Raw genomic sequence first — 20,253 nt, forward strand, 5'->3', positions numbered from 1 at the left:
CATGACACCAACGGTCATGCCAAAGTGGACAGAGGAAAGTCCATGGGATCTCAACACTGCACAAGGTGCCCGAGGAAAGATGGGAGCAGGAGACATGGTCTTTCCCAGGGAAAAGCACACCAACTAGTCGTTCAATGCCAAATGGCAACCCTGACAACATACATACCAGTAACACTATGTAGACTGAACATACACACCCAACATATTTAGGAACACACACACCTATGATCACACATATACTTACACACACACACACACACACACACACACACACACACACACGAGTAACAATCTGTGAAAAAGAGAGACCATAAATTTGAAGGACACCAGAGAGATTTTGGATGGGAAAAGGGGGAAAATTCTAATTTCTAAACTAAAATAAATAAAGGCCCTATCTCAAAGCCTCTTCGTGCTGAGAATGCCTAATTTCCATCATCCCGTGTGGTTTGGTCATGAGAAGGGCAGAGTAGCTTGTTGTCCTTGTGATCCTGCAGTTAACACCAAGGCTCTAGGGCATCTGTAGTAGTAACATCAGACAATCCCTAGAGCGTCTGTAGTAGCAATACCAGACAATCCCTAACACGAAATGAAAGCAGCAGCTCCTGCTTCACAGGACAGCCTGGATGCCTGCAGACAGAGACAAGGGCTGCTGACATGTGTTCCTCTGTTACCATCGGCTGGCACTGAAGAGCTATGATCTAATATCTTATATTTAAAATCTCATGTAAATGATGGAAACTCAACATATATTGGAAGCAATATTATATATAGCGAGACACTTGCTATCTTTAAAACATACTGTTATTAAAATTAAATTTCTGAATATTTTATTTGTATAGCATTATAATATAAAACAAGTAAATACATTAGTTAAAGTAAATACATTATTTAAATCTATGTATTTGGCTCATAATTGGTCTAGATTTGTTACAAATTTACTTCAATGGTTCATAAGAATAATTCTGATTTTTGCATATATGGTGAAAAATACTTTAAAAATTAATACATTTTAAAAAAAGAATTAAACTAGACTTCAATGCAAATTATCTACACAAAGGAATAGTAAGAGCTATTATTCCTTAAAGTTCAATTAGATAATAAATTATGTTTCAAGCATCTTCACATAGAAATTCTAATACTGCTAACCTATAAATCACAAAGTATAACAATCAGAGAAAATCAACAATTTATCTAAACATCGTTACATAGGAAATTTGAAGAAACTGCAAGTAATTCTTAATGCTCTCATTCCGAGTCTCCGACTTCTCAAGGCTGTGCTGTATTTCCTTCAAGCAGATAGCCTGATGCTGGGTTTTCTAATGAAGAGAGAGACAGAGAGTCAATATGGCACTCGTATGCAAGGTGAGGATTTGTAAGTATATACGCAATAGCTGAATATATCAGTTTTTCACAAAGAAATTTTACATATCATCTTCCTTAAAGCAGTATCTTTAGTGATTAAATAATATGTGATTAATCATTCTACTTTGACAATTTACTGCATACTGTAACTATGCCCTAAATTATTAGGTATAATGCAATATTTAGAGTATCATGATTAGTTCCTGTTATGTTACCATGACATCTTTTCTTACTCTTTTTTGCCATTTTTTTCTGCCAAAATATTATGTTTTATCCCATAAGACCTTCACTGTCTTAAACCTTATTTTATAAACACTATTATAAAAAAACCTTGCAAATAAAAAACAGCAAACACCAAAATTAACTAGATCCAAAGTTTAATAATCTGTTACCATTAGAATACACATTTTGAAAGGAAAGTGTTTTAAGAACTGACAGAATTTCAGCAATTTCAGCTTTTTTGTTTGTTTGCTTGTTTTGTTTTGTTTTTCGAGACAGGGTTTCTCTGTGTAGCCCTGGCTGTCCTGGAACTCACTTTGTAGACCAGGCTGGCCTTGAACTCAGAAATCTGAGTGCCTCTGCCTTCCAAGTGCTGGGATTAAAGGCATGCACCACCATGCCTGGCTATAATTTCAACTTTGATAACATGAACATTTTCTCCTAAACTATTTTAAAAACTAAAAGGAACTTAATTCATGTCCATTGAGGGAGAAGTTTTAGTAAACTCATACAAATTTTGAACTTTGGTTGTATACAGATTTCTAGGTAGGCTGCTTACTGCAAATGTTTTAGATAAGACCGGTTTCCAGCTAAAACCCACACACTCCAAGAACTCCTTTTGTGTTTCTCATAGCAGGTATTATAGACACCAGCACCCAAAACTGAGCAATGCCCAGCAGGAGATGCAGGGAATTGCGTGGCAAAGCCCTAGACTGGACTGCATACATATTAGAATGAATGGAGCTGGGCTTTATGGTGCATCTGTTTGGAGAGAACAGTAGCTACACAATTACACACTGCAGGGCAGAATGTAAATGCAAATGAGCTTTGGGGCAGTAAGGTCTGAAAGACACTGTGACTTCAGTAGGGTTGCCACGGTTGTGGAGCTGTGAGGTCACCCTTCAAAGTGTGCATCCAGCCCACCTCACAGCCTGCAGGGTACACCATGTACTGAGAAGATAGTCCCGTGGCCAGGGTTAGGTTCAGGCAGTCTGAGCACTCACAACTTGGTCTGGCTAATGTATGTACTCACTGAACTGTCTGTGCCTGGATAGCACCCAAGACATCCATTTATTTCTAGCTATTTCTAAATTAGGCTCAGAATTCTAGATTGTTTACTAGCACAACAATTATCAGGTTTAACATCACATCTTAACCTATCTATTTTAGCAGCTTTCGCAAAGTACTAAACACAGAACAGAGAAATCCATCTCATGTCAGTTTATTTTTTCAGGGACTTCAACTGCACAAAGAACATCACACATTTTAGAATCCTGATGGGGAGGAGGAAAGCCAACAAACTTATTAGACAATAAGAGTAAATAGTATACATCAAAATAATTTAACTTTTGAATCCTTTAGATTTACAACTTGGAAATGAAAAAGGAGTTTTAACAGAGTCTCTAACTCGTGGAAAAAGAAAATACCAGCATTCTCTATGTAATTATTAAGTAGAGAGTTATTAAGTAATTTAAGCACAACTAGTGCCTGCTTCAAGAGTATCTTATGCCAACAGACTACTTCATGAATATTCAGGAAAAATATGAGAGACTAATTAAACTTGGTATTCCCACTTCACAGCTGAATGAATCGAAGCATCCATCACTCATGCAGACTGGGCAATGGTGAACATTAAAATCACATCTTTCTAAGATATAATATCCATTAATCAAGGCACATATAAAAATATAGTTTATAACTCTTTAACTTGCATGTATCTTTAAAACATGAAAATTCAAGTAAATAAAATACAAATAAAACTTAAGTAGCTTCTATGTGGAGCCTTCACTGAGCAGCTGTTCCACAGACACACTGTGCAGGGATCCTCCCGGTGAGACTTGGAGGCTGTGTGACTGAAGCTGCACAGAGCAGGGTGATGAAACCTCTGTTTTGCGTTTTGATTATTTGTCATTCCTAACATTCACAGTAAAATGGAAGTCCTGACCGGCCTCCACCTGTACGTTACGGATGTAACTAAGACATGGAATGCATGCTAAGTGATCACTTTCATAACAAGCCACACGAATACTTACAGTGTTCATCTTGTCAACAAGTTGGTTTTGCTCTTCATTTTTCTTTCTAAGCTCAGCTTCCAGATCTAATATTTTAATTTGTAAAGCCCTCTCTCTAGATGACATTTTCTCTACTTCTTCTGAAACCTGTAATTTTCATTAAGAGAATAAAATAACTAAATGTGTTTTCCTTTAAATATATTTGAAGCCCTGATATAGTCACAGTATACTTTTTTTATCCTAAGTAGATATTAGTTGGGTATGACAACCCCATTAGAAACTATTTCAATGTAGTTTATCTTGAGTTGGGGATACAGTTCCATAGAAGATTGATTTCCTAGCATGTGCAAGGCCCTGGTTCAATTCCAGTACTACAAAGAGAAAAATGAAGAGTTTAATTTTGAAAAGCACTCACAAGATTGGCACTTGCTTCATCATTCACTCTCAGCACAGCCTGAGTACGAGTGTTCTACTTCTCTTGGTTGCTTATGCTATGTTGGTTTGAAGCTACAAGTGTGAGAGCAGAGGCAGGGGCTGGTCCAAGAACACAGAGCTAAGCAGGAGGACTGCTCCAGCAGAACTCCGAGGACATCAGAACCAATTCACAGACTTTTCACGAATGCAGCAGGAAAGGAGCTCTGAAGCCAAGAAGAAAAGGAGGGGCTCCAGGGAAACATCCATGCCCTCCATGTGGACAAGGGTGACACAGCAGTGGTGGCCCTTGTCACATGGTCAGAAATGAGAGACATGGACACATTCCACTGCTGCAGGACAGACAGAGGAAAGGACAGTCACCATCTGGAGACTCTGGCCACTTTGGTACAAAGCCTGAGAGCACCTGGCATTGTCAAGTTCTTATCCTAAACTCAAGGTAAAGCCCTTCCCAGAGGTTAGTGGAGCTGGGAAATCTGCAGCTGGTTCACAGATGGCACCACTCCTTATTTAACTTACTCAATGATGTGGCCCTTAAAATCAACTTAAGTTGGTTTCTCAATGCAAAGTTCAGAACACTGGAAGGTATTACAGCTTAACACTGACAGAACTAACCCTAAGTACGTTGAGGAATACAATAAATAAAAGAGTTAAGAGGGAAGGATTTAAAATTTGGCTTAAGACATGTCAGGTTTGGCAGGTCAGGGTTAAGTGGAGATGCCGAGTAAAGCAGACTTCAGTGGGGTAAGACACGAGTCCTCAGGGTGGAGCTGCTCACTGTGTTAGCTCCATTCATCCTACAAGGACTATCACAGCCCCATTTTGTTGGTTAGGAAACTAAAGCTTAGAAACGCAGCCTGCCCTTGGTAAGGGTACTTTGCATCAGAGCCAGTTTTCAAATCAGTGGCCAGGATCCACCCTATGGGCTTTCAACATGAGATTTCAAGTTGTTTGATAAACGCATGTCTTCTTTGAGACCGTCCCATCATTCCCTTTCACGCTGGTTGAAATACCCACTTTTTCTCCATGTCTACTACAGAACCTACATGTATTGTGATATCCCTACTACACTGAGTGCCCTAGAGCTCAGGTCTAGCCTTTTCATTTTTGTCTGTGAAGAACTATGGAAGTGCCCACACGCCAAGAGGCTAGGTAAGCTGAAAGCACACTTAACAGAGTTAACTGGAATACAATTCTTGTATGCACTTGTTTGTGCAACAAATATTGATCACAGAGTTGAGCTTTAGAGCTTACTGGATCCCAATCAAGACCAAAACCTTTAATTATTTATTTACTCAAACACACACACACACACACACACGGGCAGGTGTGTGGAGGGGTCAGGTCACACTCTCCAGGTCCTTTCCATCTCTGCCCATTCCCTCACCACATCAGCATGCATCTGGAAAAGCAGTCCTGGCTCAGTAATATCTGTGTTTTGTTCTGAGGGAAAATTAAGCAAAGAATAAAAGTGGAGCTGCTCCTTCCACCCTGTCATCAGCATACAAACGATAACTGTAGGCTTGCCAATGGGAAACAACTCTGGCAAACTGATTAAAAAGTCTCTAAATAAAGGCCGTCTGTACCTTTTGTCTTCCTTCTTCCAAAGCGGCTTCCAGTTGCCTGGACAGTGCTGTGTACTCTGCAGCCTTCTCTTTCAGCTCCAGGTCACTGTGCTTGAGACACTCCTCTTGGTCGGCCAGCTTCTTCTCAAGCTCTTTATTCTCTGCATCCATCTGCTCTAGTTTCCTTTATATCACATACACACATATACAAGTACATACATATACACATACATGCATATATCACATACACACATAGACATATACACACTTATATCACATACACACATATATATACACATATCACACACACATATCACACACACATACACACATATCACACACACATATTACACACACACACACATATCACACACACACATCACACACAGACACAATCACACACACACATACATGTCTTACACACACAATCATACACACACATATCTCACACACATACACACATCACACACACACACCACACACACACACCACACCCACACATATCTCACACACACACATATCACACACACACATATATCACACACACACATATATCACACACACATACATCTCACACACATACACACACACACACACACACATCACATCACACACAGAGGTTAAAGTGCATAAGTAAATGTAACATGAGTTTTAAGTCGGCCTGACACTTACTCTTTAAGGTTCTCACACTTTAACTGAATGAGATGATTTTCTTCCTCAAGAGAAAGCTTGGTCAGAAGGCTTTGGTTTCCATCAACCTAAGTGGAATTTCAAAGAAAGAAAAGAAAAAGACAAATTTTTTCAGTTATTTTCTTCATCAACTTCCAAGGAAATTGCGTATTTTATTTAGAAGTATGAGAAACAAGAAGCTATGAATACACAGAAAGACACCAAGCCATGTTTACAATGCTAGTCTACACGTTCTCCAGATCCTCACAGAGTTTTAAAAGCTGATGTTGTTTATGTTAGAAAATGAAGTACATTTTTTTCCTGGGTGATGGTAATTAAAATACGCTGAACAGTGTTCTAATGAAAAGGAACATTTAGCTTGTCAGGGACTAGGGATGTGGCTCAGCTGGCAACAACTTTCCCAGCATGTACAAACCCCACACTACAGAAAGCTTGTGCTGCAATCCTGGCTCAGGAAGTAGAGGAAAGAGGACTAGAAATTCAAGTCCATCCTCAGACTGAGGCCAGTCCAGGCTCCATGAAACCCTGCCACCAAAACAAAACCCCAACAAGAACAAGACAAAAGCTTAAAAATGTGTGTGTGAAAAGTTTAAACATTGTTCATTAGACAGTTAATCTGTTATGTTTCCCATGTTCATTGATATGTTTCTCATATCAATCACGGTCCACTTACAGTGCTGATAGAGAACTACCTGTGACAATGCTGAGTAAAAGTCAAAGAAGTCAAGACAAAGTGCTCAGGTCAGAACAGACTATTCTTCCCACTGCTTCACCGTCTGATTCAAAGAGTTTAAGTAGCTTTAATAATAAGAAGAATATTTCTCTTCAGGCCTAGAGAGATAGCTCAGCAGTTACGAGCACTGGCTTCTCTTCCAGAGGACCCAGGTTATATTCCCCACACCCACACGGTAGCTCAGAGACTATGATGTCCTCTTCTGGCCACTTTGGGTACTACATGCATGTGGTGCACAGAAATGCAGACAAAACACACATACACATAGCATAAAAAATAACTTTTCTTATTCTTATTAAGGGACTTATTAAGCCGAGGGAGGAGAGAGATGTATGGTGACAAGGTCACACAGTCCCTATGCAGATGGACTGATAGGTATTAAGTGAAAGAATAGAATTACCCCAATAAGTGTGATGCACAATTCTAATTAAAATGCATTCTGACTTTTGCAAGGTAAACTACTATTTGTCTTATGCTGATGTCAAGAAACAGATAGGCAAGCCCGGCTTGGCTCTCCTCTCATTACATCACCACACTATGTCCTCCGAGCCCAAATGCAGATGCATATAAATCACCCATATCAGCTATCTTTATGACCAGTGTCACCAGGAAATACTAAAGATAAACAGCCGAGTATCTACGTGAAATACTGCATCAGCGATATAGATGACACGCGTGCCGTCAACTGCTGAAATGACGTCGTCAAATGTTTAACACATCTTCCAAGACTCAGAGCGCGATGGACACCTGGCCCTGAAGCTCCCTAATGGTGAGCGCCTGCTCTGCACACTTCTCCTTGCAGCACTGCAGCTTCTCCTGACACTCCTGAAGTCTCTGTTCGGCTGACGTGAAGGAGCTGCGGGCTTGCTCTACCTGCTTCAGATGCGACTCCACCTGGCCTCTCATCTGGGTGTGGCATTAGGGAAATAAATGCAAGGTCACACATTTGGCAGGAATAGTCTTACTATCTTAAAGACAAGACACGCTTGTTATTAATCAGTACCTTACAAGTGCTAATTTACATGAGACGTATAAGTGAAATTAATTCGTTTTCGGATAGGCTGTCAGGCGAATAAGTCCAGCACTATCAGCCTATATTAGCACATGTGACTAAGGAATGGGTGTGCTTCCATCCCACTGCTCTGTCCTCAGCTCCGCAGTAACTGTCATTTCACTGCCCTTTCTGTCAGGGGGGGCCTGAGCACTGCTTCAGGACAGCTACTGAACGTTCTCAGATGACTGCATCTGGCCACTGTTGTCATGGTGAGTACCCACAATACTCCCCTCACCCCTGCCCTTCTTACTGTGACACTTCCATAAATCACAGAGAAGAGAGTGCCATAGTAATAACACCTAAGGAACGCAGCCTTGCTCTCTGTAACTGCAAACAGCTAAAAGGTGACATTTAGGATGTTCCCATGGAGGGAATTCAAGAGGGAGAAGGTCTCTGAGCTGAGCACTCACAGCCCATGCACCATCTGGCCATGAAGACAAAAGATAAGCACACCTCTGAACCTCTGAACATCTACACCAGATAAGATCCTAGGAGAAAATCAGGAGACTCAAGCAGCAGAGAAATAAAGAGAAGACTTCCTTTTGTAAAAAACAAAAAAACCTACTTTTCTAGTTCTATCACAGCAAATATTATAAAGGCATTGCTCAAAAAAAAAAACCCCAAAACAAACAAACAAACAAACAAACAAACAAACAAACAAACCGGTTCCTCCCCTGTCTGGCTTTGACCTGGGCTTTCACTGCACTCCCTATCAGCCGAGGGGGTGTGCATGAGACTGTCCAGCGAGAAACCACAGTAGACTTGTAATGCTGTCCTCTTGTGTCTGCTAAAACAGGTGAGAACAGCTCTAAGAACAGCACCAGCTCAGGCTGACCCTGTCTTGACAGAGATGCCTCCTCTTAATCCCCAGTCTCAAGATGGGTCAGCAATACAGCAACAGCAGCCATAGACCGCACCTAACCACTGACGCTCTTGACCTCTCGGCCAGGAAGCAGTATCCTATGACTCTAATTTTTTCCTTACCAAAACAATGTGGAATCCAAAAGAGAAGGTGGCTCAATCAAAAAACTTAAAACTATTCACAAAAACATCACCACCTGCCAAGGCTGGCTTCCCTTCCTTCTGTCACAAATGGATGAATAAAAGGAGAGGGTTTTCAAGATATCATTTTTTTTCCAAAATGCATTTACTAGAGAATAGCTTACTTTGCAATTCTTTTAGATACTAAAGACATAAAAATAGAAAGAGAGAGAGAGAGACAGACAGACAGACAGAGACTAGTTTGGATTTTATTGCTGGTGGACCTCAGTGATAATAATTGGGCCTTTTGAGCAGAAGGGGTTTGCAACCTCATAGGAAAAACAGTAATATCAACCAACTAGACCACCCAGAGCTCCAAGGGACTAAACCACCAACCAAAGAGTTCCTATGGAGGGACCCATGGCTCCAGCTTCATATGTAGCAGAGGATGGTCTTCTGGGCATCAGTAGGAGGGGAAGCCCCTGGGCCTGTGAAGGCTCAATGCCCCAGTGTAGGGGAATGCCAGGGCAGGAAGGTGGGAGTGGGTGGGTGGGTGGGGGAACACCCTCAGAGAAGCAGGGGGAGGGAGGATGGGACAGGGGATTTCTGGGGGCGTGGGGGGGGCAACGGGTAGAAACCAGGAAAGGGGATAACATTTGAATGTAAATAAAGAAATTATCCAAATTTTTAAAAAGAAACAAACAAATAAAAATAGTCAATATCATTAGCTATTAAGAAATGCCAATGAAAACCACAATAAGGCACCACTACCTACCTAACAGAATGGCTAAAGTAGTCATAATAACAATAAATCTTGGTAAAGATTCACAGTCAGTCCATAATGCACTATTGTTAATGGAATAAATTTCTCTTTATGCTGTTTGAAAAAAAAATAATTGGGCCTTTTAAACTTTAAACTCTTGTAACAAAAAATGAGGCATTTATGCTATTTCTCAAATATGAATGAAAAAGCAAACAGATATTTATACAAATAAACAACATTTGCAGCACAGGAGAAAGAGGAAAGAGGAAAGGGTAAACTCTGGTCGAGCTGGAAAAGGCCACTTGCGGCCATGCACTTGGGAGAGGATGGAGAAGAAGCACAGCAGCCGGGGTCACGTGAGGCACACATGAAAACACTTCATTACTTCAATTTCAAACTCACCTTCTCTAACTTTTTGTTTTTATTAGTTACTATTAGGTTATTTTCATGTAGTAAATTTTTGCATCTACTTTTCACCATTTCAGCTGCTTCTTGCAACTTTTGTACCTAAAACCAAAAACAAACAACAGACTATAAAGCACCACGTATGATTTTCAGTGTAACATGAAATACTGAGAAGACATGTACTTGCATTTACTTCCCTCTGAATCTGTAGCTTTTTACAACACTGTCAGCATGTTCATGTAACATTACTCCAGACACTGTTCCCTAGTGTCCAACTAGAGCTCATCCCCCACAGTCCGCCAGGCTTCTCCAGCAGATGCTCTCATACGCTACCTGAGCTCTAAGGACTACATCGACCTTCACTTTCAGGTCACTGCTGCTTTAAGAAAGTCGTCTGTCATTGCACCTAACACCTGTCATAACAGCTAGCAACAATTACACAAGTGACAGCTCATACTGGGGAGGATGAGGAGCAAGGGGTACACTCCTCGATTGCTGGTGAGAGGGCAAACTTGCACAGCCACTGTGAGTAAGTGTGGCAATTCCTGAGGAAGATAGACATCTAGCTACCTCAAGATCCAGCTATGTCGCTCTCTGGCATATACCCAAAGGATGCCCCATCCTACCACAGAGACGCTTGATTAGTCACATCATCTCTGCTCTCTTCATTGGAAACAGCGTAAACATTGCCAACAGAACAATGTCAAGAGAAAATGTGGTACGTTACAACAATGTAGTGTTACTCAACCGCTAAAAACATGAAACCATGAACTGTGCAAGGGGTGGAACTAGAAAAAAAATCATCCTGAGTAAGATAACCAGACACAAAAAGACAGCTCTGATGACTACTGCTTGCATGTGGATATTAGCTGCTAAGTTCATGATAATGAAGCTACAGTCCAAAGAACCAAAGAGGTTAGGTAGCGAGTGAGAGAGCAGGGAGACAAATAGATCTCATTAGGAAAAGGAAATAGAATAGACAGTTATGGATGGGGTGGGAGCAGACACAAGATCGAGTGTGAGGAGAAGGGGGCAATGAGGAGGGAATCAAGGGAGAGGCAGCTAAACCTAAGGGCCATCTGAGGGGTAATATGGAAACCTAACACAGGAGAGGCTTCCTAAAACATAAACACATATGAAGGCACTCTTAATGAAACCTCCAAATAATGGAGGAGACAAAGCCCCAACTGGCCATCTCTTGTCACCAAAGCTTCCAGTACAAGATCTGGGCTGCATCTAATTGAGTTACTGGCCAAAGGGGGTCCCATGGGAATCCCCAAATAACCCAGGCTATTGCCAAAACAACACACCACAAGCTGACAGCAAGGGCTCACTGCTGAAGCAACACCTACACAACCCACTGAACATGGAGAGGTCAAACTGGAGCCTACATGCAACCTTCGCCTCTGTGTGCCTGAGTTCTGGTACAGAAAGGTACACTGCACATTATCAAAAGGGAAACATAAACACCAATCCAGCCACAATCCCTTTCACCTACAATGGTATCCTACTCACAAGATATGCTAGGGCAGCAATTCCCAACCTATGGGTTGTGACTCCTTTGGCAAACCTCTGTCTCCAAAAATATTATTAACATTATGATTCATAACAGTAACAAAATTATAGTTATGAAGTAGCAAAGAAAATAATTTTGTGGTTGCTGCCACTGCAACAGGAGGAACTGTGTTAAAGAGGCATGGCATTAGGAGACTGAGAACCACTGTACTATGGTGGCAAAAATCTTGTGGAAGTAAGCAGTGAATATATGATGTGACTTAAGACCTTCTCCATGAGATGGAATCCATACTTAACAATGCTTAGTGACCAAGAACCAGAGACTACATAGTCCAAGACCTAGAGCAAAACCAAATACTACTGTCTTACACAGATGATAAATTAGCAATAAAAGTTATTCCTAATTCACAGGTCAGTGCCTTGCTCAGCTCTCATTAGAGAAGCTTCCCCCTACACTAATGGGAACAAATGCAGACACCCCCAACCAGACATTGTGAAGAGCATGAGAGACCTTGGAACAATCAGCCATAAACACGGTGTTTTCATCAAATTTTTCCCTGCAGGGCCTAGAAAAGCCCACAAAAAAGGAGGTAAAAGAGTGTAAGATCCAGAGGGAATGGAGGTCACCAGGAAAACAAGGCCATCTAAATCAACACGAGTAAATATCATATGAACTCAACAAACTGAAGCCACATGCACACATCTGTACCAGGTCCTTTGTGTAATATTATGGTTTACAGTTTAATTTTTTGTTGTTGTTTTTGTTGTTTTGTTTTTTGGGGTTTTTTGGTTTTAGTTTTTTGGGACAGGGTTTCTCTGTATAGCCCTGGCTGTCCTGGAACTCACTTTGTAGACCAGGCTGGCCTTGAATTCAGAAATCTGCCTGTCTCTGCCTCCCAAGTGCTGGGATTAAAGGTGTGTGCCACCACATCTGGCCCAGTTTAATGGTTTTATGGAATTCTTGAGTGTGTGAATGAGTGTGTCTCTGGTTCTTGTGTCTTCTCTTGGGCTCTTTTCCTTCTTTTTAATTGTTTTGACCAATTCTGATTTGTTAGTTTTTGTTTTATCTTACTATATTTTAATAAGTTTTATTATCCCTTAGAAGCCTGTTTGTTTTCTAATGGGAGACAGAAAGGAAGCAGATCTGGGTTGGAGGGGAAGTAGGCAGGAACCAGGAGTAGAGGGAGAAAAATATATAATCAGGATATATTATATGGAAAAATCTATTTTCAATAAATGGGGGTGGGGACTAACTCTCATTTCAATAATTTTCCCCACCAAACCAAAACCCATTCAAATAACACGTGTGAGCTGTATACACTGCCCAGCAGGTACAACATGGTATATTCAGATGAGACAACCTTGCTGAGGCCTTAAACCCAAACAAGCAGGGGAACACAGAAAGTGTGCTCCATACCACAGTCCTCCAGACTCCACACTTATCTCCCTACCTGCAGCTCTGCAGCTGGGTATTTCAATGGAATTTTTCACCCAACACATCTAGACTAGGCCCCTCCACCTGCTACACTTTACTGCACCTTAAGCTTTGTCTACAATGCGTTTTCTTTCCTTCCTTGGTTCATCTCCTTCCTTCAATGTTAGGGACCCAGTCTAAGGCCTCAAACATGGCAAGCATGTAGTCTTCGACTGTACCACACCCCCAGTCTGTCACTACTCTCAAGTCACATTCTGCTAATAACAGTTCTTCCTTTAATGCCCAATCTGTTTCCCATCATGGAGTATCTGTGTACTCCAGTCTTTCCCACAGTTTTCCTTCAGTACACTTCTTTTTTTAAAAAAATTTTTAATATTTTTTATTACATATTTTCCTCAATTACATTTCCAATGCCATCCCAAAAGTCCCCCATAGCGCCCCCCACTTCCCTACCCACCCATTCCCATTCTTTTGGCCCTGGCATTCCCCTATATTGGGGCATATAAAGTTTGCAAGTCCAATGGGCCTCTCTTTCCAGTGATGGCCGACTAGGCCATCTTTCGATACATATGCAGCTAGAGACAAGAGCTCCGGGGTACTGGTTAGTTCATCATGTTGTTCCAACTATAGGGTTGCAGATCCCTTTAGCTCCTTGGGTACTTTCTCTAGCTTCTCCATTGGGAGCCCTGTGATACATCCAATAGCTGACTGTGAGCATCCACTCCTGTGTTTGCTAGGCCCCGGCATCGTCTCACAAGAGACAGCTATATTTGGGTCCTTTCAGCAAAATCTTGCTAGTGTATGCAATGGTGTCAGAGTTTAGAAGCTGATTATGGGATGGATCCCTGGATACTGCAGTCTCTAGATGGTCCATCCTTTCATCACAGCTCCAAACTTTGTCTCTATAACTCCTTCCATGGGTGTTTTGTTCCCAATTCTAAGAAGGGGCACAGTGTCCACACTTTGGTCTTCATTCTTCTTGAGTTTCATGCGTTTAGCAAATTGTATCTTATATCTTGGGTATCCTAAGTTTTGGGCTAATAGCCACTTATCAGTGAATACATACTGTGTGAGTTCCTTTGTGATTGGGTGACCTCACTCAAGATGATGCCCTCCAGGTCCATCCATTTGGCTAGGAATTTCATAAATTCATTCGTTTTAATAGCTGAGTAGTACTCCATTGTGTAAATGTACCATAATTTCTGTATCCATTCCTCTGTTGAGGGACATCTGGGTTCTTTCCAGCTTCTGGCTATTATAAATAGGGCTGCTATGAACATAGTGGAGCATGTGTCCTTCTTACCGGTTGGGACATCTTCTGGATATATGCCCAGGAGAGGTATTGCTGGATCCTCCGGTAGTACTATGTCCAATTTTCTGAGGAACCGCCAGACTGATTTCCAGAGTGGTTGTACAAGCTTGCAATCCCACCAACAATGGAGGAGTGTTCCTCTTTCTCCACATCCTCGCCAGCATCTGCTGTCACCTGAATTTTTGATCTTAGCCATTCTGATTGGTGTGAGGTGGAATCTAGGGTTGTTTTGATTTGCATTACCCTGATGATTAAGGATGTTGAACATTTTTTCAGGTGCTTCTCTGCCATTCGGTATTCCTCAGGTGAGAATTCTTTGTTCAGTTCTGAGCCCCATTTTTTAATGGGGTTATTTGACTTTCTGGAGTCCACCTTCTTGAGTTCTTTATATATATTGGATATTAGTCCCTTATCTGATTTAGGATAGGTAAAGATCCTTTTCCAATCTGTTGGTGGTTTTTTTTGTCTTATTGATGGTGTCTTTTGCCTTGCAGCTTTGCAGTTTCATGAGGTCCCACTTGTCAATCCTCGATCTTACAGCACAAGCCATTGCTGTTCTATTCAAGAATTTTCCCCCTGTGTCCATATCTTCAAGGCTTTTCCCCACTTTCTCCTCTATAAGTTTCAGTGTCTCTGGTTTTATGTGAAGTTCCTTGATCCACTTAGACTTGACCTTAGTACAAGAAGATAGGAATGGATCGATTCCCATTATTCTACATGATAACAACCAGTTGTGCCAGCACCATTTGTTGAAAATGCTGTCTTTCTTCCACTGGATGTTTTTAGCTCCCTTGTCGAAGATCAAGTGACCGTAGGTGTGTGGGTTCATTTCTGGGTCTTCAATTCTATTCCATTGGTCTATTTGTCTGTCACTATACAAGTACCACGCAGTTTTTATCACAATTGCTCTGTAGTAAAGCTTTAGGTCAGGCATGGTGATTCCACCAGAGGTTCTTTTATCCTTGAGAAGAGTTTTTGCTATCCTAGGTTTTTTGTTATTCCAGATGAATTTGCAGATTGCACTTTATAATTCGTTGAAGAATTGATTTGGAATTTTGATGGGAATTGCATTGAATCTGTAGATTGCTTTTGGCAAGATAGCCATTTTTACAATGTTGATCCTGCCAATCCATGAGCATGGGAGATCTTTCCATCTTCTGAGATCTTCTATAATTTCTTTCTTCAGAGACTTGAAGTTTTTATTATACAGATCTTTCACTTCCTTAGTTAGAGTCACGCCAAGATATTTTATATTATTTGTGACTCTTGAGAAGGGTGTTGTTTCCCTAATTTCTTTCTCAGCCTGTTTATTCTTTGTGTAGAGAAAGGCCATTGATTTGTTTGAGTTAATTTTATATCCAGCTACTTCACCGAAGCTGTTTATCAGGTTTAGGAGTTCTCTGGTGGAATTTTTAGGGTCACTTATATATACTATCATATCATCTGCAAAATGTGATATTTTGACTTCATCTTTTCCAATTTGTATCCCTTTGATCTCCTTTTGTTGTCGAATTGCTCTGGCTAGGACTTCAAGTACAATGTTGAATAGGTATGGAGAAAGTGGACAGCCTTGTCTAGTCCCTGATTTTAGAGGGATTGCTTCAAGCTTCTCACCATTTACTTTGATGTTGGCTACTGGTTTGCTGTAAATTGCTTTTATCATGTTTAGGTATGGGCCTCGAATTCCTGATCTTTCGAAGACTTTTATCATGAATGGGTGTTGGATCTTGTCAAATGCTTTTTCCGCATCTAAGGAGATGACCATGTGGTTTTTGTCTTTGAGTTTGTTTATATACTGGATTACGTTGATGGATTTCCGTATATTGAACCATCCCTGCATCCCTGGGATGAAACCTACTTGGTCAGGATGGATGATTGTTTTGATGTGTTCTTGGATTCGGTTAGCAAGAACTTTATTGAGGATTTTTGCATCAATATTCATAAGGGATATTGGTCTGAAGTTTTCTATCTTTGTTGGGTCTTTTTGTGGTTTAGGTATCAGAGTAATTGTGGCTTCATAGAATGAGTTGGGTAGAGTACCTTCTGTTTCTATTTTGTGGAATAGTTTGTGAAGAACTGGGATTAGATCTTCTTTGAAGGTCTGATAGAACTCTGCACTAAACCCATCTGGTCCTGGGCTTTTTTTGGTTGGGAGACTATTAATGACTGCTTCTATTTCTTTGGGGGATATAGGGCTGTTTAGATCATTAACCTGATCTTGATTCAACTTTGGTACCTGGTATCTGTCTAGGAACTTCTCCATTTCATCCAGGTTCTCCAGTTTTGTTGAGTATAGCCTTTGGTAGAAGGATCTGATGGTGTTTTGGATGTCTTCAGGATCTGTTGTTATGTCTCCTTTTTCATTTCTGATTTTGTTAATTAGGATGCTTTCCCTGTGCCCTCTAGTGAGTCTGGCTAAGGATTTATCTATCTTGTTGATTTTCTCAAAGAACCAGCTCCTTGATTGGTTGATTCTTTGAATAGTTCTTCTTGTTTCCACTTGGTTGATTTGGCCCCCAAGTTTGATTATTTCCTGCCGTCTACTCCTCTTGGGTGAATTTGCTTCCTTTTGTTCTAGTGCTTTTAGGTGTGTTGTCAAGCTGCTAATGTGTGCTCTCTCTAGTTTCTTTTTGGAGGCACTCAGAGCTATGAGTTTTCCTCTTAGAAATGCTTTCATTGCATCCCATAAGTTTGGGTATGTTGTGGCTTCATTTTCATTGAACTCTAAAAAGTCCTTAATTTCTTTCTTTATTCCTTCTTTGACCAAGGTATCATTGAGAAGAGTGTTGTTCAGTTTCCACGTGAATGTTGGCTTTCTATTATTTATTTTGTTATTGAAGATCAGCCTTAGTCCATGGTGATCTGATAGGATGCATGGGACAATTTCAATATTTTTGTATCTGTTGAGGCCTGTTTTGTGACCAATTATGTGGTCAGTTTTGGAGAAGGTACCATGAGGTGCTGAGAAGAATGTATATCCTTTTGTTTTAGGATAGAATGTTCTGTAGATATCTGCCAGATCCATTTGATTCATAACTTCTGTTAGTTTCACTGTGTCCCGGTTTAGTTTCTGTTTCCATGATCTGTCCATTGGTGAAAGTGGTGTGTTGAAGTCTCCCACTATTATTGTATGAGGTGCAATGTGTACTTTGAGATTTACTAAAGTTTCTTTAATGAATGTGGCTGCCTTTGTATTTGGAGCATAGATATTCAGGATTGATAGTTCCTCTTGGAGGATTTTACCTTTGATGAGTATGAAGTGCCCCTCCCTGTCTTTTTTGATGACTTTGGGTTGGAAGTCAATCTTATCAGATATTAGAATGGCTACTCCAGCTTGTTTCTTCATACCATTTGCTTGGAAAATTGTTTTCCAGCCTTTCATTCTGAGGTAGTGTCTATCTTTTTCTCTGAGATGAGTTTCCTGTAAGCAGCAAAATGTTGGGTCTTGTTTGTGTAGCCAGTTTGTTAGTCTATGTCTTTTTATCAGGGAGTTGAGTCCATTGATATTAAGAGATATTAAGGAAAAGTAATTGTTGTTTCCTGTTATTTTTGTTGTTAAAGTTGGCATTCTGTTCTTGTGGCTGTCTTCTTTTGGTTTGTTGAGGGATTACCTTCTTGTTGTTTCTAGGGTGTGGTTCCTGTCCTTGTATTGGTTTTTTCCTGTTATTATCCTTTGAAGGGCTGGATTCGTGGAGAGATAATGTGTGAATTTGGTTTTTGTCTTAGTCAGGGTTTCTATTCCTGCACAAACATCATGACCAAGAAGCAAGTTGGGGAGGAAAGGGTTTATTCGGCTTACACTTCCATGCTGCTGTTCATCACCAAAGGAAGTCAGGACTGGAACTCAGACAGGTCAGGGAGCAGAAGCTGATGCAGAGGCCATGGAGGGATGTTCTTTACTGGCTTGCCTCCCCTGGCTTGCTCAACCTACTCTCTTATAGAACCCAAGACTACCAGCCCAGAGATGGTCCCACCCACAGGGGCCTTTCCCCCTTGATCACTAATTGAGAAAATGCCTTACAGTTGGATCTCATGGAGGCATTTCCTCAAATGAAGCTCCTTTCTCTGTGATAACTCAGCTGTGTCAAGTTGACACAAAAATAGCCAGTACAATTGACCCCTTGTCAACTTGACACACAAACACATCACTAGTAAGCCTCAACCCTTACATTCTTATTCATCCCCAAGATCTAAATAACTTTAAAAGTCCCACAGTCTTTACATATTCTTAAAATTTGAATCTCTTTAAAATATCCATCTCTTTTAAAATCCAAAGTCTTTTTACAATTAAAAGTCTCTTAACTGTGGGCTCCACTAAAACAGTTTCTTCCTTCAAGAGGAAAAATATCAGGGCACAGTCACAATCAAAGCAAAAATCAATCTCCAACCGTCCAACGTCTGGGATACAACTCACGATCTTCTGGACTCCTCCAAGGGCTTGGGTCACTTCTCCAGCCATGCCCTTTGTAGCACACACGTCGTCCTCTGGGCTCCAGATGCCTGTACTCCACTGCTGCTGCTGCTCTTGGTGGTCATCTCGTGGTACTGGCATCTCCAAAACACTGCATGACCCCTTCAGTCCTGGGCCTTCAATTACAACTGAGGCTGCACCTTCACCAGTGGCCTTCCATGGCCTCTCACAGTGCTTAGCCTCAGCTGCTCTGCATGACCCCTTCATGCCTTCAAAAACAGTACCACCTGGGCGACCCTTACACATTACCAAGTCCCACTGCAGAAGGAGTACAATCTTGACTATCTCTAGAACACAGCCTCTTTGTGCTTTCAGAAAACACTTACCAGAAGATGTCACCTCAATGATGCTGGTCTCTTCTTAATCACCGCTAATTTCTTAGCTCCAGCTAACCAGCATCAATAGTCCCAGTAATGCAAAGTTTTTGCTTTAGTAGTTCTGGTATCTTGTTAATCACAGCTGATTCTTCAGCCCCAGCTAACCAGAACTACAAAATCTTCACAATCAAAACAGCAATGGCCCTGAAAAAGAGTCTTTAAATTTCCCTCTGAAATTTCACAAACCAGACCTCCATCTTCTGCACTGTTCTCAACATTATCTTCCAAGCTCCTACACAACATCTGACAGAGCTCTTAACAACGAATGGATCTCCAAGCCCAAAGTTTCAAAGTCCTTCCGCAGTCCTCCCCAAAACATGGTCAGGTTGTCACAGGAATACCCCACTCTGCTGGTACCAATTTGTCTTAGTCAGGGTTTCTATTCCTGCACAAACATCATGACCAAGAAGCAAGTTGGGGAGGAAAGGGTTTATTCGGCTTACACTTCCATGCTGCTGTTCATCACCAAAGGAAGTCAGGACTGGAACTCAGACAGGTCAGGGAGCAGAAGCTGATGCAGAGGCCATGGAGGGATGTTCTTTACTGGCTTGCCTCCCCTGGCTTGCTCAACCTACTCTCTTATAGAACCCAAGACTACCAGCCCAGAGATGGTCCCACCCACAGGGGCCTTTCCCCCTTGATCACTAATTGAGAAAATGCCTTACAGTTGGATCTCATGGAGGCATTTCCTCAAATGAAGCTCCTTTCTCTGTGATAACTCAGCTGTGTCAAGTTGACACAAAAATAGCCAGTACAGTTTTGTCGTGGAATACTTTGGTTTCTCCATCTATGTTAATTGAGAGTTTGGCTGGGTATAGTAGCCTGGGCTGGAATTTGAGTTCTTTTAGTGTCTGTATAACATCTGTCCAGGATCTTCTGGCTTTCATAGTCTCTGGTGAAAAATCTGGTGTAATTCTGATAGGCTTG

The 20,253-nt window shown here is 41.2% G+C and overlaps 1 protein-coding gene across 10 annotated transcripts in view; it reads right to left on the reverse strand.

Moving 5' to 3' along the window:
- Positions 1 to 827: 827 nt before the first annotated feature.
- Positions 828 to 20,253, reverse strand: part of Odf2l (outer dense fiber of sperm tails 2 like) — a 43,586-nt gene continuing 24,160 nt past the window's right edge. For 5 of the 10 annotated variants that reach the window (XM_085835450.1, XM_085835453.1, XM_021157923.3 and 2 more), the window contains 5 exons: positions 10,214 to 10,318; positions 6,263 to 6,348; positions 5,612 to 5,774; positions 3,615 to 3,740; positions 830 to 1,316 (listed from right to left, as the gene is read on the reverse strand). In XM_085835450.1, coding sequence (XP_085691576.1) covers positions 1,188 to 1,316; positions 3,615 to 3,740; positions 5,612 to 5,774; positions 6,263 to 6,348; positions 10,214 to 10,318 — 609 coding nt within the window. In that variant the 3' untranslated portion in view covers positions 830 to 1,187. Of the gene's footprint in view, positions 1,317 to 3,614; positions 3,741 to 5,611; positions 5,775 to 6,262; positions 6,349 to 7,760; positions 7,920 to 10,213; positions 10,319 to 20,253 lie in introns of all 10 variants that reach the window. The other 5 variants (XM_085835455.1, XM_085835454.1, XM_085835448.1 and 2 more) reach the window with 3 other exon arrangements.

The sequence above is a fragment of the Mus caroli genome, unplaced genomic scaffold (assembly GCF_978045245.1).
Source record: "Mus caroli unplaced genomic scaffold, Mus_caroli_1 scaffold_3, whole genome shotgun sequence".
Lineage (NCBI taxonomy): Eukaryota > Metazoa > Chordata > Mammalia > Rodentia > Muridae > Mus > Mus caroli.